This window comes from Amphiprion ocellaris, chromosome 19 (genome assembly GCF_022539595.1).
Source record: "Amphiprion ocellaris isolate individual 3 ecotype Okinawa chromosome 19, ASM2253959v1, whole genome shotgun sequence".
NCBI lineage: Eukaryota > Metazoa > Chordata > Actinopteri > Pomacentridae > Amphiprion > Amphiprion ocellaris.
In genome coordinates this window covers 6,547,185-6,571,331 of record NC_072784.1, presented here as the reverse complement: position 1 = coordinate 6,571,331, position 24,147 = coordinate 6,547,185, and the positions used below count along the sequence as shown (strand labels likewise).

The following is a 24,147-nucleotide window of genomic DNA, read 5'->3' as shown; positions in this document are numbered from 1 at the left end:
AAAAAGACTTGTTTCCTACTCTTTTTTTTTTTTTTTTGGTGGTGGTTTTGTGGTGGGAATGATTGGGGGTGCAAGAACACTACATAAGGCATGCTGGGTACTTTTCCTCTGCAGCATTTTTTTTCCCCCCACATTAACCTATTGCCTCTTCACCTGTTTTTTTCCACTGATGCACAACTCATAGCCACACTGATCTTACAATTTCTCACAACTGGAATGATGTGTGTGTCGCTGGCACCGGAGGGCACGAGAGGAACGCAGCGAAAGGATGATGCATGGCAGATTGCCGTCAAATGCCCTTATTTTCTTCCCATAGTGTAGAAATCCTTTTTGTGTTCCCCCTCTCCCGGTGCTGTGGCTAAGTAGTTGTGACAGCTTATTGGTCCTGATGCAAGAGCAGCATGCCGGGAATCACAGCAACACTGACGCATGTTCACTTTATGGAAGTCTGGATCCTTTCCAATGAACTGTACATTTGAGTTTTTGTGTTTGTAAAGTATATGTGCCTTAAGGTTGTTTATTTAAATGTAATTACGTATCGTTTCTTATGTTTAACTGAAGCATGTGCTGACTTTGAAAGGAGTTTTTGTTTTAAGTGGGGCTTCAGCCAGCTATCCACATTAGATCACTTGACTTGAAGCCACTGTAAGCCAGGATTTCTGCATGGGCTTACTGTGGTGATTTCCTCGTGGTGTGTGTGTGTGTGTGTGTGTGTGGGTGTGTGCAAGTCAGTTCTTGCATGATGGATGAGGCTGGACCCTTTTTTATTTCCATACTCTCAGTTCTGCTGCAGTGTGGTTGAGAATGAAAGGCAGCCACCTGCATCCACCGGTACGACATATTCCCTTCCACCACCTCCACCTTCAGTCAACCAGCAAGCTGAATGGATACTGATGGAGCCGGTTTTCCCTGCATCAGTCCCGCCTTTTTTTGTTTTGTTTTGAGTCAACAACCCATGTTGTCCCCCTGGCATTGCTTTAACCTGATTCTGTGTTTCTTCCCCAAGTTTTTTTGCATGATATCGGTCACTTATAACGAGCAGCGAGGCGTTCATGTTTGTTTTCAGTCGTCACTTTGCATGCGTTCTGTTGTCCTCCAGTAGTGGTGATGGTCTGTAGCGAGTCACGTACCGGCTGCATGGTGGGCCAGCAGCAGGAGTCTGTACAGTGTGTGTCTTTCTGTCTGTTTATGGTGCATGGGCTTGGAGTGACAAAAGACTGGCGCAGGACGAACCACGGATTTGTGTTTATGCATTCTTTCAACCCAGGAGAAAGGGCCGGACATTTCTATTTGAGGCAATGCTCTGTGGCAGTTCTCCTTTCATGTAGATGTTGCTGCAGTAACTCTCGGCTTCAATCGGTCGTATGATTTCAGAGTTTGTTGAACTATGTTGCCAGAGATGACGACGGCAAGGAGACATTTTTAATTATAATTCAGAAACTCTGAAATATAGGCCTATGGCATTTTTATACGTTAATCGTCTACTATTGTTGCGTGTGACTCTACAGTTTACTGCTGTCCACTGGCATGGGTTTAGCTGATGTAGCCTCGGTGTGCATGGTGGATATTTGAATATGGAAATCAGTAGCCTAACAGCTGGACCTTTTTTTCTTGCATGTTAATTCTGTATGGCTATTTTGTTGGATTAGTTTTGGTGATGGGACTGTTATAATTTACTTGTTCAGTTAGCATGAAATCAGCTGAGTGCCTCATGGTCTTGTTATTGAGTAGCTAAACTCTAGACTGTTTTTTGACTGAATGATTTCTGAAGGAATGCTGTACTTTATTTTTTTTATTCTTGGTGCATGCCATCGAACATCAGGAGTTCTTTTAATACCAGCTGTGCTTAGTGTGCATGTGAGTCGCCTATATGAACGACAACAGAAAGAGAATTGTTGTACTTAAAGTTATACTGTACTTCTCTTTGTCTGGAATAAAACTCTGCGCTTTGAAGAAGTCAGTTTCCTGTACGCTTCCAATGTATCCATGTAAGTGGCCCAACTACAGTTCACTTTGTCTCTACCTGCTTCTCTGTGATGCCATCTCATTATCATCCATTCTATATATAGACTATAGAGTCCTATAGGCCTATATATAGGTGTGACAGTGTGTATCTTAGTATGCACTCACAAACATACACACTTCCATGCATTTCCACCCACCCATGGCTGTCTCTGTGATTGTGCGTATGCCCTGACATAAAGCAGTCCTCACCCATAACACCTGTCTGCCATGGGCGGTAACGTTTTGCCTGTCATTGACACGTCTTATTTTGACAGTAGGACACCTTGTGAAGCTTAATGACAGCTGAACCATTCAATCACATGTTGTATGTGTAGTCACATATTTCACTCTTTAGCTGAAAACACTGGCTGTACACCAAGTGAATTAGGGTCCCTGCGTGGTCTCTGTCGCACTCAAGAATCATTAAGTTCAGGCTGGTGTGGCTCTTGAAATTAGAAGCCATGCAGAGGGCTACAGGCGGACTCTTTATGCTGTTCACACTGGTGCTTCCTGCTGAAAAAGTTAAGAGCACCAGCACAATATTTTAGACATCATTTAAATCAGTATACCAAGCAATATATTCATATTTTTCTATCTTAACCTCCAAAGACCCGACCTTTGGTTGGGCTTGCATTTTAGATTTTTTTTTTATTTGGGATAAGGAGTAACCAATAAATATAATCTAATATGTAATTATTATATTTATTATAACTATTTTAAATGTATATTTTTTTATTATTTTTGTTGTTAATTTTATTATTATAATTATTTTTGATTTATCTATTTTATTATTGTTTTATTTATTATTATTATTATTATTATTATTATTATTATTATTATTATTATTATTATTATTATTATTATTATTATTATTATTATTAATATTATTATTATTATTATTACTCAAAGATGCTGCCGTGAACTCGGTTTAGTTTATTTAAAGTTTACGGTAGCTTGATGTTGACCTTCGTGTAGCTCTCTAATGTGCTCACTGTAAATTTGTCACGTGGAAATGTGGGGAGAATTGCAGAATTGCAGAGAGAGGCCACGTCAGACCCTACAGACTCCCATTCACTAACCCCTGCTCTGAGGTGGTGTGTTTGTGGTTGATCTGTGTTGCCGGAGTGTAAGGGGAAGTGATGGCTCCTCCGCAGCGCAGAGTTTTAGTCAGATGTTTCAGCACGATAGCACGGAATGGCCGAAGCGTGCGAGTGTGTGCGTCACAAGTGGTGCAGCTCTGCATGTAAAGTGTGTGTGTGTTGGGGAGGGATAGTGAGTAAAGAGTGTCATCATCGCTGCATGGATGTGTGTGTGGTGAAAGGGACGAGGAGAAGTTGTGCCTGTGGTTCTGCATGCTTGGCCATGCATATTCGCACCAAAACAAAGCTGCTGCCACACACTCGTCAATGGGACACAGTTGGCCTTCAGCTCAGTTTTGCAAATTCTATGAACATTTAGAAGGATTTTTTCCAACGCTGAGGGTTCAATTTGATTGATAGGACATGAAAAAACTCATTACTGTATTGGTGATGGTCTGAGTTGAAGGCCTGCCTGCTCCTCTTGTCCCATTTTCACAGATGACACCCTCCCTTGGATCTGACCAGTCCTGTTTTTGCTATGGAAACTTTGTGTTACTGCATGAGTCGCCCCCAGAAATGATTAATGAATCAGAGTGTCCGTGCATCGGCTTTGTATGTGAGTGACAATGCAGAAAAAAGTTGAAAGAAGGGGGGAAAGAGAGTTTTCACTTTGCCCTTTTCAACCCTCTGTCTTTCTTTGTGTGTCTGCTCCATTCTTTCTCTTCCACATCCCTTCATTTTCTTCTCGCCAGTCAAGTTTGTCTTCGTGTCATTTTAGTTTGAAATGAATCTATAGCTGTTTTTCTGATTTCTTTTTTTTTTGCCGTCATCTCTGCCTCTTTTTATTTCATCATCAATCTAGTTTTCTTTATTGTTTGACTGTCTTTCTTCGGTATGTTCTTTTGTGGTGACTGGTAGAAACTGGAAATTATAGTCTCTCTACCCACGACCAGTGTCCAAATACACACTCATTTCTTTGTGGCGTAACTTTACCACACAAGAATGAGTCATTTCTTGCAACATCTAACCAAAATATTTCCAGTTGTCCTTTTGGAATAGTCCCAGACAACGATAAACCGACCTTTGCTATTCTGCTGTTATCATGGAGGGTGCTGTGAATTTCTATCTGCTCTTCCTACATTTCCGTGGAGGTGTTCCAGTTTTGCTGCACAGTTTATTTTCATGGCTAGTGTTTTTTGGGGTCCAGGCAAGGTTGCCCCATATCTCCATTCTCCTTTACCATGTCTTTTGTCCACTAGAGCACCGTTAGGCCTCTCTGCCACCGGTCTGATTGTTGTAGCGACGGTCAGAGCGTCGAGAGCTTAGCATCCTCACTCCTTTTTCCTGCCTCTTTTCTTCTTTCTCTCATATTCTGTTCTGAGCTGTAACACTGCTGCTGTCAGGGTTTTTTTTTTGTTTCACATGGGGGCAAGGCGGGGGGACATTTAGGTTTCTTTTGTTACTAGGATTATTTGTTCCTTTATTTATTATATTTTTTCTGTTTCCCTGACGACTTCTGTGTGTTGTTGTCAGTCTCCACGGTAACCACTCGCTGTTTCTACGGCAACGGTAAGTTGTGTACAAACATCTATCACTGAACTGATCCCCCCCTACCCACCCCCCCCTTGAACTGGGCATTTGATACAGTATTATGTACTATATATAGCAAATGACTTTTATTGTGATAGGCCCATGCAGTGTAATGCCCTGGGAAGCTATTATGTAATTTGACAACACAGCATCGCAGGGACACAGGCAGATGGACACATCTTTCAACACACTAGATCTGTTAGTGGTACTATTTCCTCCACATGCCCGTCCCCCACCACGTCATTAACACCTCACTGGGAATGACCGAATGTAATCACCCTCCTCTATGCAATGACACGGCTATCTACAATCCATCTGATTAATTCTCCATTGAACTTAATGTATGTAGTATTCATCTTCTTGATTAATAAAAAAAAAAAAAATCAGCAGAAATGATATGAAGCTTTGCTCCCTGTTGCTGCCTATGATTGCTTTGAGTGAATGCGGAACCTGCAAAGCTGTGGGGCAAAATAAGGCTGCTCTGGTTTTGAAGTTTTTTGTTTTTTTTTTTTTTTATTTCACTGACCTGCCTGCTTTCGGCATAGTTTACATTTGTCAAATATTTGCCAGTTGGACACATTAGAAAAATGTGAGCCAAGACATCACAGATTTAGGGAAGGAGTTCATACAGAATGAGGGATAATGTTCAACATGTGTACAGGCAGCATCTTGGCACATCATAGTGCCAATACAAAGACTCTACAAATGCCTCGCCATTAAGAAACAAACTGGAACTATTCATATTCAGTTTTTTTTAATTGATGTAAAACTTAATTTGGAATATTTAGAAACTATGCTGCTCCAGGTCTATAGTGGGTTGCACCAGTTCTTCATAAATCCATTACTTGATTTGAACAAAAATTGGAAATTTCACTTGCTGTTTTCAAACCAGTGGTTTTTAAAAATTACGTTGCACCATTAAAACGTCAATGTTTTTACTCTATAACTGTAACGGGTGATAAACTGTGATTCTGTGTGGCAGCTCACCTGTCTGAGATGAAGAAAAGTGCTGTTAGATATGATTGACCCGTCTCCATGTCAGGGATCATATATAATTCTAAGTAATAAATGAAGTTACAGATGTTTTTTTGACATGTGTAGAGTGTGTGAAATGCTGTTGCTGTCTGATTAATTTAACAAACAGCAGGATACAACAAACTAAACTTCCTGTTAGTGTTTTGCCAAAACACAGATTTCAATCATTATCATTGAGTCTCAATAATCTGACCTGTAAATATTTTGTTTTATGCGCATTTCAGTTTGTAGCAAATGTAAAACAATGAAAAAGTTTTCTTGTGACTTTGACACTCAAACTGTGTCTTTTGCTTTCCAATATCGGTGCTGAAATGTGCACAAAACTCTCAAAGTGCTGTATGTTTTCTGTACATATCTGGTGCATGCAGGTTAAACTTGTGCCATGTTGGAAGAGATACAGAATGAACAGCTGGTGCAACCAACGTCTGGTCACTCACCAAATCAGCCCGTGTTGTGTAACCATATGCATCTCTAAACCGATATGGGGTTTACCTTGCTGTTTTTTGGGTCTCTATTATGCTGCCTTTTTTGTTTTTCTCCTTTGGTTTGGTTTTTCTTGTAGTGGACTGTCTGTGTATTAGTAGTTGTAGTGGTAGTTGTAGTCGTAGTGTACTGGTCTCAGTTTGTGACACAGTTTTAATGCCTGGCATAGTGTCTCATGTTTATTTTATTTCTCCTTTTTTGGGAATGAGGATTGCTCTCTCTCTCTCTCTCTCTCTCTCTCTCTCTCTCTCTCTCTCTCTCTCTCTCTTTCTGTTCCCTCCATCCTTTGGTGCTCTGTTTCTCAACCCACCACATATAATGAGATTTTCAGGAGAATGGTCACCAAATCTAATTGCTTTATTTGAATGATGCACCTTGGTATATATGTTTTGTTCCAACAGTAATTGTTATTGGTTTTTTGTGTTGCTCATGTAAACTCTCTCCCCTTTTCTCTTTCTCTTCACTCCATCTTTATGTTCTCCTGTTTTTTTGTAAATGGACTGGCTCTGTCTCTTTACTTCTCACCTGCATCCCTTCCTCTTAACTTACCTGTCCCCATGTTTGTCTCGTATGTGTTTGATGTGGGAGTGCTGCGATTGTTTTGATTGGTCTCTATGCTGCATCCGACGCTTGCTGATTGGCTGAATTTTTACTTCTTTTTCTTTTTTTTTTGAGTTTGTTACTCACTCTTGGTCATGTGATGCGCCCATATTTGGCTGTGTGTAATTTCTGTGTTATATGATTATTAATTTAGTCAAACAGATGTTTTTGCACCCCCCTCTTTCTCTCCCTCTCCTTTTTGTATTTTATTTCGATATTTCTTTTTAGGTATGTAAACCCCACAAGTTTGGTTTCATATGGAAATGTGACTTCATTTTGTTTGGGTTCGCTGTCCAGGCCGGACTGGGAGGGCAAAAGTGGGATGAGAAAGGATGAATGTTGGATTAATCATCAACACTGAGATTTGCCTTCCATATTGGTCTCTGTTGATTTGCATGTGCTCCTGTCAACCATTTACCCAGTTTCATTAATTGCGCATGACACAAACACAAAGTACAACTGTATATGCACAGACCCAGCATTAACACAGGTTAAACTCTTCAACGCAGTTACTTTATTTTGCTCCTATTACCCACTGTGGGCTACGTTTGCACTACAATACAACGTCTTGCATCTCTATGGAAACAGCACAACTATAGCTAAAAGTAGAGAAATGACTAACCTTTAATACCATAAACAATTTTAAAAAATTACCTTTCTTTTACCAAAATTTATCAAACCGAGAGTCAACATGCACAACATTTTTCCAAATGCCCCCTATGTGTTACCAATATTGGGGGAAGCAGAGTTAGTCTAAAAATACTGCAGATATTTCCATGTGTGTCTCCTATCTGCTCTGTGTAAACACAGCCTGCAGTTCAGCCGAAAAAGTCCCAGAATTCTTGTGAGGGTAGCTGAGTCACTCATGGCTTCTTGGAGCGCAGAATTTACAGATATTTACGCAGAATCTGTCCAAGTTAAAGCAAGGCAAGGCAAGGCAGCTTTATTTGTATAGCACATTTCATACACAAGGGCAACTCATTGTGCTTTACATGAAAACATTACAAGCATTGGAACCATTCAGACAAGCATAAAAGAGCACAATTAAAAAGACAAATATAATAAAACATAGAAAAGAAAATGAAAATTAGAAATGTATTAAAAAATAAAATTACAATTTTCATTTAAAACAAGTTCAAATATGCTATAATAGGAAAGCAGTGGCAAACAGAAAAGTCTTGAGTTTTGATTTAAAAGAAGTGAGAGTTGGAGCAGACCTACAGCTTTCAGGGAGTTTGTTCCAGATATGTGGAGCATAATGAGTAAACGCTGTTTCACCATGTTACTGTCCAAAAAACCCAGTTTATTTTTGGCAAATTTTCAAATGCGAATTGTAGAATAAAATAATTTTGATGAAATATCTCGATTTTAATCTGAGATTCGGTTACGGTTTTTGACAAAATAGCAGATGAGTAGTTCATTGACGATGGGAAAATTGAAAACTCAATGATTCTTTTTGTTTTCTGTCTCTGATAAATAATGTAACATTTAAACCTACAGGCAGAGGGTTCACTGCCACTAGTCAACTTTAAATTCTGCACAAGTCTGGACAAAATTGCGCCGTGTTCGAAAAAATGTTGAGATTAATTTGATTCATTAACTTGATTTGCATTCAAAATGTTCCCACTCAGACACCCGTGGACAGTTGTGTCAGATAGCTAGCCAGGCTAGGCTAATTGAATCACATGCCGCTGACCTTGTCATTTGCAATGAGGGAAAAATGAGGTAAACCTCATTTCCATTTGAATGAAGCTCTGCAGATAAAGAACATGACTCACCGCGAGAGGCAATACGAAAGGCAGTCGAGTCCTTAATGGTCTTCTAAATGGGAGTGCAGCGTGTGTGTGTGTGTGTGTGCGAACACAAGCACTCTCATTCCTCAGTCTCTCTCCTTCTTTGTCACACACAAGCACACACTCTCTGCTCATCTAGCCGAAAGGTCATTAATCTTTAGCTTGCCGCACGATGAAATGTGCAACTTGGACATCACACTCGGACAGTGCGGGTTATTACAGAGAGCTACAACCTCCTGCTTTTAAAGCCCATCAAAGGAAGATGAGGATAGATCAAGGGACCAGAGTGGGAGCCTTTGAAGCTCAGAGAGGAGATTATCAGCCATCTTGGATTGAAAGGCCTAAGCATTAGTCTGAAATGTCAGCGAGCATGCACAGAACATGCACACACACACCTAGAAATCCACAATACTTCTCCCTGTGCATGCCAAAAGAAGTACAGCTCAGTTTCCTTTGCTGTGCCCCCCCCCCTTCCCCCTGTTTATATGCACATCAGCAGCATAGCCAGTGTCACCCATGGCGCCCGTTATATCTGTTTATAGTGAATCACCAAATCTCTCCTGGGCAACTTGCTTTTTATTGCATGATGACTAAAAATTCCCCCTAACTATCTCTACCCACTTTTACACACATGAACACAGAAACCACTACAAGAGTCAGCAGCCACGTCGCTGGTAAAGACTTTAAATGATGGGACGCTTTGTTACTATGCAGCGGTAGATTTTTCACAGTATTTAAGATGTAATGTCAACAGATAGAGATTTAATTTTTTAGCAAAAAATAACCCCTTAACGAAAATCTTCACATCAATGACAGCTAAGGCTCTGAAGTGTGTATTTTTGATAATAAAAACAAGGTAATGTCACAGGATAGTTATGTGGGACAGAGTGATTTATAAAAATGCAAATTAGATGTTGACACAGCTAAATGGGCCATAACTCCAGTATTCACTTTTAATGACCCAGCAGCAGTAATTGAACTCAGAAAATAACATTGTCATTTTCAAGATGTGCAAAAAATGGAGGCAATCACAATACATCATCATAGTAAAAAAAAAAAGAAAAAAGAACCTACATCAGCCTTGGCCTTGATTTAGTAAACTACATTTGAGCCTGTGAGCTACTTTCCTGTGTCGAGTTGTTGTGTCTGTGCCTTGACTGTGTGCTCCTCCATCCCCAGGTGAATAACGCTACCGCCAGGGTGATGACTAACAAGAAAATGGTCAGCCCCTATCCTAATGGAGAGGCTCTCAGCACGCTGCCCTATGGTAACAACCACAATGACACACACTAACAATGACCACCAGCTCGCCTAATGATCCAGACAACACCAGTACACAGCCAGACAAAGACTACGTACACACTAAGGTGTTTTCTTTCTAAAATGCATAACTTGTACTGTCTTTACATTTAACCTCCATACTACTATGGAGTTTTAAGACCACTGAAACGGAGATTTACTACAACTTTGGCTGCTGAGACACGGCAGTATAATAGCTATCTTGTATATGTTTGTTGGTACGGTTGCAGTACAGTAGCATGTTTGAAAAGCAAGCCGCCTCTGAATATATAATTGCCGGACCTTTTGTAAAATAGTTGACAGGTATCATAGTTGATATTTTTGCTGTTTTCAGGCCTAAAGTCAACATGGCTGCCTATAACCAAACACCACATGGCATTTTTACAGAAAGATTCTTCTAAATATTATATATACAATTGAGTAAAATTGAAATTGAAAGTTATTTATAAAGATATTGTAGTAAACCTGTTGACATTCCATAAATCCACACTTGACTCACACACTACTTTATATTAAATAACTCAGAAAGCCTTGGAGTCTGGCCAGTCTTTTCTTCAGGAGGAAATGACATCATGTGGAGCAGGTCATGTGATCTGGAATTAACACACTTCCTTAAGAGGTGTTTATGTAATGGAGAACTTCTCGGACACTGATACAATTTGTTATTTTCCATATAAAATTCAATATATTGCCAAAAAAGAAATATCTGTCATGATTATCTCAACTTAATAAAACGAACACAGTCAAAAAAAATTTAAGAATAAGCTCATTTTATTATTGTTTAGCTATTTAGAAGGTGGTTGTTAATAAATTCAGATGGATTAGTTGACATTTTAATGATATCCAGTCATTTTTTATTAATAAGTGAAAGTTTCATAATAACTAATTATGGAATTTGTAAAGATGTGATCACAATGAACATAAAAACATTATTATTTTTTTACTTTTATAGATTTTAGATATCTGTAGTAAGAATGGTAAAAGTGACATCATTTGACCTGCAAAGAATGATGATGTAGATGCTGAAAAAAACCAACAGCTTCCCATGCTTCTCAGTCACTGTGTCCTTCACTGGTTTGTGTTAATTCAGTCGTTCATTCATCATGTATACTGAATCACAGGCGTCACTGACCTTGTTGTCTTTGCTACCAGCTGTTGTGCAGTTAAGTGATGCATTTTATCACGTTGCTGGTGTCTACATGCACAGGAGCAAAGCTATTATTTGTATCTGTAGTATTTTCTATGAGTAGACAGCCCACCCATTGCTCCCTGTTTACACCAGAACACACATGCTTCATGTATGTAAATAGTCATGAGCTAAGATACTCATCTGGATAGAGATCGTTTTCATTATAGAATTAAAAACTATCACCGTCTAGCAAAGCAACACACAGACCCCAAACCCAAAAAATGCTCCCGGACCTGAATCCAGCTTCTGTACTTCTGTCTTATGAAAGTGAGGTGTATTGAACAAGCAGTTCAGTTATTTTTTAACCAAACGTTGCTCTGTGGTGCGGTTCTCCTTCCATGTCTCCTTATCATGTATTTATTGACAACACTGGTCTTTAAGTGCCGAGCGAAACCATTAATGGCAGCAATAAAGATGAATAACTGATCTGCGGTTCAAATGGCGGGCTGAAATATGTGCACAATATGGGATATAAATCATGGCTTTCCTTAAATGTTCACCAGGAATATAGGATTTTATGCTCCCTGTTAATTAACTGCCCTTTCCTTTCTCTGTGTGACTATCAGCTGGGTGGAAATTGAGTCCTATGGTGGGAGCCGTGTACGGACCAGAGCTCTACGCAGGTAAAGCCCATCTGCACTAAACGCCGTCTGTCTGTAGAGATCTACAGCCTGCTTTACATTTCAGTCACATCTCAGTCTTTATATTAATGCACTGCTTGCCTACCGTTTCTCCTCATTTACAATTTTATTGATATCAAGCCTTCGCTGCGATAGTTGGATTATTCCCCTTCTCTCTTTTCTTTCTCTACTTAATTCGTCCCTCAGCCTTCCCTGATTTTTATTCCTCTGAGCAGGCAGACAAACGCAGCCACAGGCATTACGGTTTCAGTTTCTCCATCCATCCCATATTTGTGAATGTGATATCTCAGGAACGCCTTGAGGGAATTTCTTCAAATTTGGCTCAGATTTTCACTTGGGATTGGCAGTGAGCTCGTGGTCCAAGGTCATTGTGGCTTCACAAAACTCATTTTTAGCCATTACACATAATTACATACGCTTATTGTTGCTAAAGTTCCACACCTTATCAGGGCTCCAGGCTGATGTTTCCACAGGTAGAATTAGCAGCTTCCAACTTTGTCAGCTGGTGAGCAGTTGAATAATCTAGTTTTCTGTCAACGTAATACAGGAAATGTATTCATTTTGTCACTTGGTTGTCTGATATCACTCCACATTTACTGAACTTCTGCTTATCAACAGGAACTACAAACTTCAGATGTTCCTATCATGCCTCACAAGCAGGCTAAAGTAGATGCTAGCTAGACAACACATAGAAGGCCCTAGTCTCTACAGGAGTGTGACCACACATTAGTTAAAAAAGCGTGAAAGTGTGCTAAAGTCAGGTTTACCAAGATGTAGCAAAGTGATTTTTTCTGGTCTGTTTCCTAAGAGCAGACCATAGTAGGTGTCAGTATCGTAGTCGATATTGTTCATGTCACTGGTAATAGGATAAACCAGTCTGAGTGTCCACCTTGAAAACGTGCTGATAATGTAGATCTTCTCTGGTGTCAGGTTGAGGAATTCTGTGGTCACTTTTTAGAAGTTGAAGATTATTCTCAGCCAAATCCATATTTACAGTGTCTTGTGTCATGGCCATAACGTTGTGTTCTATTAGAATCAGTCTTACTGGTCAGACAGAACTACACTTCATCAACATGAGTGTGGAGCCGACATCTCGAGGAAACTAAGTCTGTGTCCATCTGGGCCTCTTGTCACCCCTGATGGGGCCTGCAGATCTCCCCAGGTGGAGGCTGCTGCTAGTAGGAACCAGTGGCTCCTTTGAGACACTCCCCTAAAACACCCACGATCCAGTTTGTCCCATCAACTCTCCCTAAGCAACACACTTGGTGGGCTCCCAGGGCTGACAAACATGATGTCGGGGTGTGTGGGGTTCCTGTCTGGTGATAGCAGGTGAAGGCCGGCCACTCTGAACCTTTACCGCAGCTCATTGTGGCACCTTTACTCTGTTTGTTTGTTTGTTTTATCATGATAGATTTTTCAGCTGTTTTGCCCTAACACCTCACACTGTCTGCACTACGTTTATCAACCCTCCTGTTGTCTTCATTTACGGGCATCAAAAAATATTGTTTCCTTGTCTGAAAAAATTCCAAAAATTCAGCAAAAAAAAAATTCCCTAAATTTCTGAAAATTTGCAAAACCTTCAGGAAGAAAATTCCAATAATTCCTTAAAAGTTTCCCTTAAAAGTTTTATTTAAAAAAAAATCCCCCAAATTTGGAAAGAAGATTCTTGTAAATATTGTCAAAAAATGAGTAAAAATCTTCAAAAAAATACTGAAAGTGATTACATATATATCAGTAAAGCTTCTAATATTTTCTTTAAGAACATTCACCTAAAAATCAACCAAAATCCAGCGAAATTCGCTGGATTTTGGTTGATTTTTTTGTGAATGTTCTTAAGAAACATTTTTAACATTTCTTTTTTCCACCAAAAAATGTTCAAAGATTTCCCAAAAATGTGGACATCAGAAGTTTCACTGTGAAAATATATATTTTTTCCCACACGAGGGTTAAATGAGCCTGGAAAGACATGGCTGTAAACTTGACTGCTTGATGGATTCATCCAGCTTAAGAGCACAAAATCTAGTTTTTGCTCACATTGTCCCTTTACCTCCTACACTGTTATCTTTCTTCCCTAAATCCACTACTGCCACTCATCCTTTCTCCTCTCTCCACCTCCTCTCTTACTCCTTTTGTCCTCTCTATCTCCCTCCTGGCCTCCAGTCCCAGGGTTTCCCTACCCTTCAGCAGCTGCAGCAGCAGCCACAACAGCGGCAGCAGCGTTTCGCGGCGCCCACCTCAGGGGCCGAGGCAGGCCCGTCTACAGCGCTGTGCGGGCTGCTGTGCCTCAGCCTGCCATCCCTGCCTACCCTGGGTGAGGAAAATCTGCCTCTTCATAAACACGAGCTGTTGACTTCACATGCTTTGTAGCTGGCCCAAATCTGTGGCTTTTACACAAAATGCATTTTGGAGATTAAAAAAAAAAAAAGTCAAAATCTGTTTTGTTTAGCGCCTAAGTAAATCTATTGAGCAACACCTCATGAATCATTTTCCAAATTCTATTTAACCAGGTCTCTGTGTAACGCAGCTGTGCTCATTCACTTTTCATGCTCAAACATTATTCACACTTCACTCTTTTCAGCAGTCCAATTGGCACATTGTCAGTCAGTTCACAAGCTATTCAGTGGAGTATGACACACTGATGGGATTGCACCATTGAAGGTTGATTTGAATAAACACACAGATACCAGCGTCAGCAGATTTGCATAAATACACACAAACCACATTTAGTCACCTCGTGCTCAGATTTGCTACAAATTATTCACGTCCACCGTGATCAGTTTTTTGTGCATTTAGTGTGTGTACTGTGCATGTTGTTGCTGTGCTGTGAATGACTAATGGAGTTGTGACTGCTGTGGTGTTCACATTAAATCAGAAATGATTGGTTCATAGCCTCATGGCTGCTTCATATGATGACTTTTAAATTAAGCTAAACCAGATGAAATTTTGGGATGCAGGAAATACCTTCTCCTTTTGGGTTCCACTGAAAACTCCACCTCTTCTTAAAATGATACATCCGAAGTGGCCTTTATTGCCTTTGTTTTCTTGTATCATGGGGAACAATAGCAGTTTATGGTCTCATTTCAGTTCAGTGAACTTTATCTATTAGTCCCCTGAGTGCATTGTTTAATGTTTTTAGGTGCAGCGGTGGAGCTTAATGGGAGTTGTATTTCCTCTGCATGTTGCATGGGTGTGAAATAACTAGCTTTTCTCTCACTCTCTCTCTCTCTCTCCCTCTTCCTCTCTGTTCCCTCTTTTGTTTCTGCTGTGTTGTGACCTTCATCCACTGGTTTTTGGGATTGTGCACCACTCTGTTTGCACCCCTCCACCACACCCTCTCCCTGTACCTTCCTGCTGTCTCTTTCTCCCGTGTTCTTCCTCTCTCAGTGTGGTGTATCAGGATGGGTTTTACGGAGCTGCAGACTTATATGTAAGTAAATTCACCTCCAACAAACACACCATCTCTGTCCCTCCCCTCACGGCTTTTCTCCTGCTCCTTTTTTTCCTCTGGGGGTGATTCTGCATGTGCGTCCGGTCATGCACTGCACAGAGCTGCCTGCATAATGGTGAATCTGCGACAAGGAACTGTTTAGAAGACAGAAATTTGCACATGATCCTTTATCCCTGAGGATTTGTTGTGACTAAAACACTGGTGATAATACAATTTATGCACCAACTAGGACATTGTAGGCTGAGATGATTTTAAAAATAAAATCAAGTGACTAAAAACAGATTGTCTTAATGATAGCATGAAGAGTCTGAAACACCACTACAAAGGCTTGCTCTGTAGGCGGATGCGGCAGCGTGCGTCAGTGTATGAGCGTGTGAACAAGAGTGTGTGTGTGTGTGTGTGTGTGTGTATCCAGGTTGACAACGGTTGTTTCTGTTCTCTCTATAGACTAGTGTTTCAGGACTCAGTCCTTAGTCCCAGATTGCCTCAGGTAGGGTCAACTCAACACCAAACCCACAGTGTGCATTGTTTTACTGTACTACCTCCTCTGATCTTATGAATCATCTTCTGATCTGATCTGGAACATGTTGTCTTTTGGTTGTTACAAAAAAATAAATTACCACTCCTTTGAATTTGCTTTATTTTTTCTACTAACTCACTGAAATGTGCGCTTTTTTTTTAATTGTGGGAAAGGGCTTTGTTTGTTTACTAAACTACTAAATCGTGTATAATTTTCCATCCAGTCTGTTCAAAGGAGAGCCTGGTCTCTTTTGTCTGGTTGGCAAGTTTTGGAGAAAAATTACACCCATTCTTCTTTTGTTGTTGGCAAAAATGACAACATGCCTACAGTCGTGGTCAGATGTTTGCATACACTTGTCAGAAACACCAATGACATGGCAATTTGGAGTTTGGAATCAGCTCCTTAAAGCTCAGCCCAAGTTTGTCAGATCACCTTTACCTATGTAGAACATATAAAACAGCACAAATCAACCTAAAGTGCTTTCCATTTGATTTGTCTCACCATGGGAAGTCTTTAACAAACCTATGGATCCAGACTATAAGCCGCATCACTGCCAAAATCTACTGAAGTGGTCCTTGTGTCATTTCTGATCTTCCCTGGAAATTTCAACCAAATCCGTCAGTCCATTTTTGAGTCATGTTGCTAACAGACAGATTGACAGAAGGACAAACATATGCCGATTAGATACTGAGGTTTAAAGGGTTACTATCCTTGTGTATTACACGTAATACATAAATTGGAACAATATGAGGACTAGTTTCTAGGAAAACTAATAAATTCGTTATTCCATTTTTGAGTTATGTTAACAGACAGACAGACAAACCAACGCCAGTGGTCACATAACTCCACCGCCTTCCTTGGCGGAGTAATTATTACCCCAACACTGCTGTAATATACAATAAGTGTCCCTTACAAATGTATGGAAACTTCTGACTGTGCTGGTCTGTGCTTGCTACAGATATTTTTAAAATAATGAAGTGCAAATTGTCTCCTAATTGGATGCAACCACGACGGTTTATCATCAACTGTAGGATTCTTGCTTTGAAATAAGAGGCTGTGATTTGACAGCAAGGTGCAGTCACTGTTAGCCAGCGGTGCAAGAAGCTCTGGAAGCCTTCTGCCTCGAGAGGCTCGGGCTGAAACGGAGAACACGGTCTCTTCCTGAATTAACTGCCCCTCCCAGGACGATTATTAAAGCATGTGCTGATCAGCTGCTGCATGCGGACATACTGTATTAGCGCTCCATGCCCTCCCTCCTCTCACCCACAAAGCCTTGCTGCTGCCCCCTCCACCTCACCTACCAATAACCCAGTATTTTCTACTCCTCCCTCCGTCTCTGCTTCGTGTCCTGCAGGCGTCTCAGAGAATGCTGGGATGTTTCTGTTGTGCTTTGCTGTTCTCTGTTCTGATCAGGTCCGAACGCAGTGGGATGTTGTGGTTTTTTTTGTTTGTTTGTTTTGTAATTAGTAGGTCTGAGCTGTAATTTGGGGTCATGCATGCAGTCTCAGTGTGAGGGCGATGATTTTAGTGTCAGCCCAGGCTTGCGTGGGTGTGTTTGTGCGTGTGACCTTTTTTTCCCCCCATCTTTCTTCGCTGTTTTCTTCATTTAAATCCACATGAAAGAATGCAGCAAGTAATAAAAATAACAACTGTTTTTTTCGTCATGAATACTGTCTGTCATCGCCGGATCTTCCACACCGTAGCGCCCATTAGTGTCCTCAACCCGTAGGTGTTCTCTTAACGTATCTGCTCATTACTCCACTCCTCTGTCCCGACCAGACAGTGAGGTTTCTATATGGCCTTGGCTGTGTGAACATTTTGTCTTCTACTGTTATTACCCCCCTCTCTCCTGTAGTGGTAATAATACGATCTAACTCAACTCCGACAGTCCAATTTCCTCCCTCTGTCTCACTGATAAAGCACCTCTTGTCCCACATCCAACACTACACATTCTCCTACTTTTTTCACACACAAATGCAATACACTGACATACTGTTTTTTTATTTTTAAAGTTTTTCATAGTGAAAAATACTTGTGATATTTATAAATCATAGATGTATTTTCGTGAATCAAATATTAGATTTGTGTGTAAACTACATAAAACTATTTCTTTGAGATAAATGTCAGCCTATTGCACTTTTCTCCCCCCTCATTTACACACTGTTCCTCAGGTATCTTCCTCCTCCACAGCGTGTGAGTTAGTTGTGTTGTGTTTGTGTCTCCAGGGAGGCTACCCTGCTGCTGCCGCCGCCGCCGCCGCCGCCTATCGCTACGCCCAGCCTGCTGCTGTAACCGGAGCAACCGCCGCAGCTGCCGCCTACAGTGACAGGTGAGGTCCAATCAGGACTGAAAAAAATACACGAGTACACACACCTCACTGTGCAGCACAACTCCTGCCGTATAATAGTAAAAGCAACACTATAAACAAAACACTTCTAATTTTAAAATCTATAGAATACTTAATGTAATTGAGAGTCAATATACAGTATGTGAACATTAAAGGCACAGTGATTTGAAGTGATTTAAGTGATCTAATGTGATTTGACAGGTAGTAAGAGTAACTAAATTGCATAAAGTGCATAGATATAGTCATTTTTAAACGCCAAATCACAGTTGATCATGGTTATTTAATTGTCTGAAGCCAAAAATGGGATTAATATCCATAAATTATGCAGCCCTACAACAGACCTTTTGTTTCTTTTTGCAACCAAATTTGACTTTTCAGTGTTTCTTTTCTGTTCATATGTGAAGCCTACATGTCAACAAACTCCTCAACAGAGAGGCTAAAACCCCTTAAATGAGACTAACTGATCTTCTCTTATAATGTAGTCATGGGAAGAAAAGGATTGTGTGAGTTTTCTTTTTTGATGAGTTAATTTGCCTTACTTCTCATCGCTCTTCCTACATGCGACTACTGCGCACATCATAGTGTTGATGCTGAAACGATATGTGGTACATAGGCCCTAATGCTTTGGGTTTCTGATAACAGAAAAGAATCTTTAAACGTTGGGGGTGTATAATGACATTTACAGCTCTTACAAGAGCAGAAGGCAACTAGGAGAGCCAGTCAGATCCTGTATGAAAGATTTTTGTCACTGAGACACAGGGGACTTATGCAATTTATCAAGATATTACAGAACATCTATGGAAAGAGATGATTCTTGCGTAATATTTGGCAGCTGGTGTGTGAAAGGGGAACAGAGAGGAAAGTGAAAATGTTGTGATAAGGGAAGTTTAAAAACTGGAACCACATTTTGCAGTTGAAGCCCTACTTGTTGACCAACATTCGCACAACTCATGTAGTGAATCCACTGGTACATTTTCTCATCAGTTTCACCATTCACCGTCATTAGAGAGCAAATCGAATCCTCCTGAGTGGTTTACGATATCTGACGGTGCACAGGGATGAAATGACAACACGTTAAAGTGGGACTCATTTATTTCCCATTAGCTCACGTGCCGTTGGCCTGTATACAGCTTTTCTCTGGATATTCATTTATTCAGCAACGCAATGGAAATGAAAATTGGAAAATGTATAGAGATTGTGCTGCACAGATTAACGCTGCCTGGGTTGTGAGATGAGGAGAAAATCATTTTTACAGACTGATCTTATATAAGAAAAATGTTTTCAGCAACTAATAATGGTCTCTTTCACAAGGTTCAATCTTTGTGCTCATTACAGAAGAAAACTGCCATAATACTTTATATACCTGAATCATATAAGCCAGTACATGATGTGCAGTGTTTAACCTTGTGCTGCTGCAGCCTTTTTGTAAATCTTGACAGCATTCAGTTCAAACTTGACTTGGGTGTTTGTTGAAGTCTGAGGGGGGTTTTAAAGACTGTTTGAGAAGAATATCTGCAATACAGGATGACAACAAAGTGAAAACTTGCCTTGACTGTTTCCTTCACTACTTAAATGGGTCATCTTTTGTGTGTTTTGTGTTTGTGTTGTAGTTACGGCCGGGTGTACACTACAGATCCATACCACGCTTTAACTCCAGCTGCTGCTGCGTACGGAGTAGGAGCCATGGTGAGAAAACTCATACAAACTCTACGAAACATCTCCAATATAAATGTGTTGTATTTTTAAAGAGGGCGAGTTTACATCAAACAGAACTTTCTTTATTGGCTAAGGTGGGTATCGTTTTAGTGATTCCGATTTGTTCCTTTCCTATGTTGCCAACTGCTTGGTTATAGGGAATCCAAAGGCAATTTTGGATCAATAAAATTTTATCATAATCTACTATGTTACTTCTTAATTTATTTTTTGATTATATTTTGTTTTCTTGAACTCAATCTGCAAGTAAATAGAGTAGAAGTTTTGTCTTTTGAAAATGCAGTGGAGTAGAAATATAAAACAGAAGTGCCGGCCGCTATACCTCACAATGGGAAATCCTTAACGAATCCGTGGATCCAGTCTATAAGCTCCATCACTGCCAAAATCTAATCACTTCATCCTTGTGTCATTTCTGATCTTCACTGAAAATTTCATCCTCGGTGGAGTAATAATTAAACGTCTTGGAGGAGTTAATGTGAATGCAGTGGATTGGTAGTATTACAGGATATAGAGACTGTGCTGAATGATGCACTCTGGAACGGCTTTTCTTAACCCTGTTGTCCTCTCTGTGTTTTTCAGGCCAGTTTATACCGGGCGGGATACAGTAGGTTTGCTCCGTACTAAAACCACAAATCACATCCAAGGAATTTCAATCTGCTCCACAAACCCTTTTTTCAAGCTCTTTGGCAGCAGTTCCCTTCCATTCTTCTGCAGGCAGACTATTGTGACAACTCGTGTGTGTTTTCTTTCTTTTTTCTTTGTTTTCTGGTTTGTGTTGTTTTTTTTCCTCTCTTGTGGCGAGGAGGGAGGTCTTTGCCACATCATCAGCTCCAACTGTGTTTCTGTACTCTTCTTCTTTCTTCTGTTGCTGACGTGGAAACGATGAAAAAAAGCTAAACTGCCAGGAGTTTAAAAAAACTGAACAGCTGGAACCTGCTACTTTTGGACTACGGGACACAATTCAGGATGGTTTTTAAAACACTATAGGATCTGGAAACAGACGGACTGGCTGTTCTTGTGTGATCCTGCACACTACAAATGTTTTTCCTGAGTTTTTTGAACTTACAGTATATCCACTGCCCTAATCAGACCTATATACACACACTTTACATTCAGCACCAAGTATACAGTCTCCTCTACATTTTCCTTTAGTGACTGACACAGCACTACGAAAAAAAAAGGTACTTATGTTTTTGAACACTACATTGACATAGAACTGCCCGCTCTGCAGCAGTCATCCCCCCGATTTAACATTGTATAATAATGAAAAAAAGAATCAAAAGGTGCGCTCCATGCAGATGTTGGACTCAGAAGCATCACAAACCACTGTTCTCCAGCAAACTATGAACAATATGGCATGTCTCTCTTCTTTTTTTTCACTTTCTATCATTTTACAACTTTCGCCCAAGCATATAAGGAAAAAAAACGACAAAAAAACTACTCTTTAAAGAAGAAAAAGACAAGGAAAAGAAACAAGTGACTGTTTTTTTCTGCATTACCTCAGTTTTTCTTGCCTCTGTTTTGTCGTGCTGCCATCGATAAGTCATTATTACAAAATGTGGGTGCGTTAGTTTCGTTTTTTGGTTTTTATTGCAACACTAAGATGGAGCGTGGGATCAGTTTCTACCCCCGTATGTAACTGCACCTCCCTTCTAAGGCTTCATGTGCTTCTTCCAAAAAAGGACTCATTTCTGTCTCCTAAACCGTCAGACATTCCAGCTGTAGCGGCGACGCGGTGAACGAACGGATCGGATGGACAAAGAACCACAGAGTGTAAAATGAACTAGATTTTAGCTCCCACGCACACGGCAGACTAATCATCTGCCAGTCAGCCGAATGGGGATCCCTCCTGGCCGATTGAGATATTTCTGCCTACGGGCTTCAGGCTGATGGCGTCTGATCTCAACTCAGAGCAGCCCAGATTAGAATACAGCGAAGCACACTGAAACCGAAAGATGTAAGTCTTGACAAAAAAAACACAATGAGATTTAAGCAGCAGTTTTCTATTTATATTCAATGTTTTCACTAGCTGTCCGCGTCATGATGTGATTTCAAGTTCATCATCATCATCATGGTCTCTGGGATCGTTTAGTTTTTCCTTACCGGTGCATCTGAAGGCATGGCAAACAACTTAACTCTGTCCTGTATGTACCCATATATTCTCACTATGTTATGTCTGTTTTTTTTTTTTTTTTTTTTTGCCTTTTTGGTTCCAAAGATTTTCTGACAAAAAAAGCACATTTTTGGTCCTGATGTATTTCTTATTTTTTTGTGGGTTTTTTTGCTCTATTTTTGTATGTGTGTGTCGGAGCTGGAGAACACATGGGAACTCTGACCTGCAAACACCACGCCGCCGTTGACACACTAATTTATTGGCTCTTTTTTTTCTTTCTTTCTTTTTAGCGCTGACACACGAACACAGTGTAGATGCGGAGGTGTTTGCTGCAGACGAGGGAAATCAGAGCAGATGGGGAGTCATGAGGGGAAGACCCGCGGTAGGCCACGGGAGGATATTTCCCAGCAGGGCCAAATTACAGTAAATGGAATGGGAGGGTCGGGGGGTAGAAGGTGTAGAAGGGGGAGAGGGGGAGAGGGGAGGCTCCACGCAATGTCAAAAGGGCCCCGTGGCCCAGCGGTGGCCACCTTGTTTTGAACAATGAAACGACGTGTGGGCGCTCAGTGGAGGGACGTCGGTGAAGGTGAGAAGCTGAGCCATTAGTCACTAGCTGACAGAATAACAACGCCCCCCCCACCGCTGTCGTCATCTTTTTTTTCAGGGGGTACAGTGGCGACGAGGGGCGATATTTGATTGTGCGCAGTCGGTCCGACGAGTGTTTTTTTTCCCTTATTATTCCTTACGAGTATTACCAGAAGTGTTGCTATGCATGCTTTCGCGAGAGAGATAGAAGGGAGGGGGGGGGGGGGGGGTCTGGCTTTTCTTTTTCATTTGTGCATGAATTCAAATCCTAGTGCTGGAGGAGGAAGCGGAGGTCGGGGTGTTTACATAGGAAGTGGAAAGAAGGGATGCGAGGAGACGGGTCCGGGGCCAAGCGTCTGTCTGGCTTTATGGTAGCTGATTGAGTCCTCTTCAATAATCTGGGTTATCTCTGCTCTGTGCCTCTGTGGTCACCGTGGTAATCACCAGTCATATCAGATGTGTAAAGTTTAATTTGGTATGCCTGCACCCCTCGTGGTTTGCTTTTATAATGAACATAAAACTCAAAAGTGATAGAATGACAGCACCGGCCCACCCGGCGATAACGCTCGCCGCTCTTTGGAATGAAGTCTCCGCACGGAGACGGTGATCCGGCAGCTGTTCCCATGAACCTGCCCACCAACGTGTTCCTTTAACAGCTTCTCCACCTCGCTCATGCAGCCGGCTGAAGCAGCGACTCCTTCGCTCGTTTTGTCATTGGAAAGGCTTCAGAAATAACCACAGAGGTGTGCTGGAAGGACACTACAGTCATCCCCGCTGACCCTGACTCAGCCCAGTCAACCCAGTGGGAGTTTTTGTACAGCGATTTAATAAATGGGTTTGAATTGCATGTGAAGGTTTTTTTGTTTGTTTTATTTTAAATTTTTTATTTTTTTTGGTCACATGCGCTCAAAAAGCTCATTTATCCAAGTGATTTTTTAAAAATAAGTGACATGTATTATCTCACGATGTTTTATTTTTGCCATCCTTGTGTCTGCCTTCTGTTTATTCTCCATTATTATTGAATGTATATAATAAATAAACTGTTTGGTTTTTATACCGGTATTTGAATCCTTATTACATTTTCTCAGCTGTTAATGTTGCACTTATATAGATGATAAGAGTATTAAGATACGCTGTAAAAACTGCCAAAACATGACAGTAAAAATCTGTAAACTCAAACAGTTTGACGCGGTTTATTTAACACGGAATCACCGTAAATAAGTTAATCAGGAGAAAACAGTATTTTTTTTTTTTAAAGTTCTCGACAAAATTCACTGTAAAAAAATGTTATTTTCATTTTTCTTCATTTACGGTAAAGAAATTTCTTGATACTGTTGATTTTATGGTTAAAAAATCTGCTTCATTCCATATTTTACTGTAAAAACAAAACTTTTAAGCTTTTGAAATTTTAGTTTTGCTTGAAAATTTACATGAAAACACCACATAAAGTAAAATTTGTGTGACCTTGTGTAAATATTACAGCATTGCTCCAGAAACAAAATGCCAAAAACGATACACAAAACAATGAATAAAGCAAAACACAAAATGACAAAAATAAGACAAGAAACATAAGCAAGACAAAAAGGAAACACAAAACAACAAAAATGTGAGACGACAAAAGTCAGACAAAAAAACCAAAAAGACAAAATATTACAAAAAATGAGACAAAACAAAAATGACAATATGACAGAGAAACGACACGAAACAA

The 24,147-nt window shown here is 40.4% G+C and overlaps 1 protein-coding gene across 7 annotated transcripts in view; it reads left to right on the top strand.

Moving 5' to 3' along the window:
- LOC111568796 (RNA binding protein fox-1 homolog 2-like) overlaps window positions 1-23,493 on the top strand; it is a 63,532-nt gene extending 40,039 nt beyond the window's left edge. For 4 of the 7 annotated variants that reach the window (XM_023270607.3, XM_023270604.3, XM_023270608.3 and 1 more), the window contains 7 exons: window positions 9,764-9,851; window positions 11,639-11,695; window positions 13,874-14,024; window positions 15,098-15,140; window positions 17,907-18,010; window positions 19,639-19,714; window positions 20,321-23,493. In XM_023270607.3, the coding sequence (XP_023126375.2) occupies window positions 9,764-9,851; window positions 11,639-11,695; window positions 13,874-14,024; window positions 15,098-15,140; window positions 17,907-18,010; window positions 19,639-19,714; window positions 20,321-20,365 (564 nt within the window). In that variant the 3' untranslated portion in view covers window positions 20,366-23,493. Of the gene's footprint in view, window positions 1-9,763; window positions 9,852-11,638; window positions 11,696-13,873; window positions 14,025-15,097; window positions 15,141-15,608; window positions 15,652-17,906; window positions 18,011-19,638; window positions 19,715-20,320 lie in introns of those variants that run through there. The other 3 variants (XR_008599774.1, XM_023270606.3, XR_004847360.2) reach the window with 3 other exon arrangements.
- Window positions 23,494-24,147: the final 654 nt, after the last annotated feature.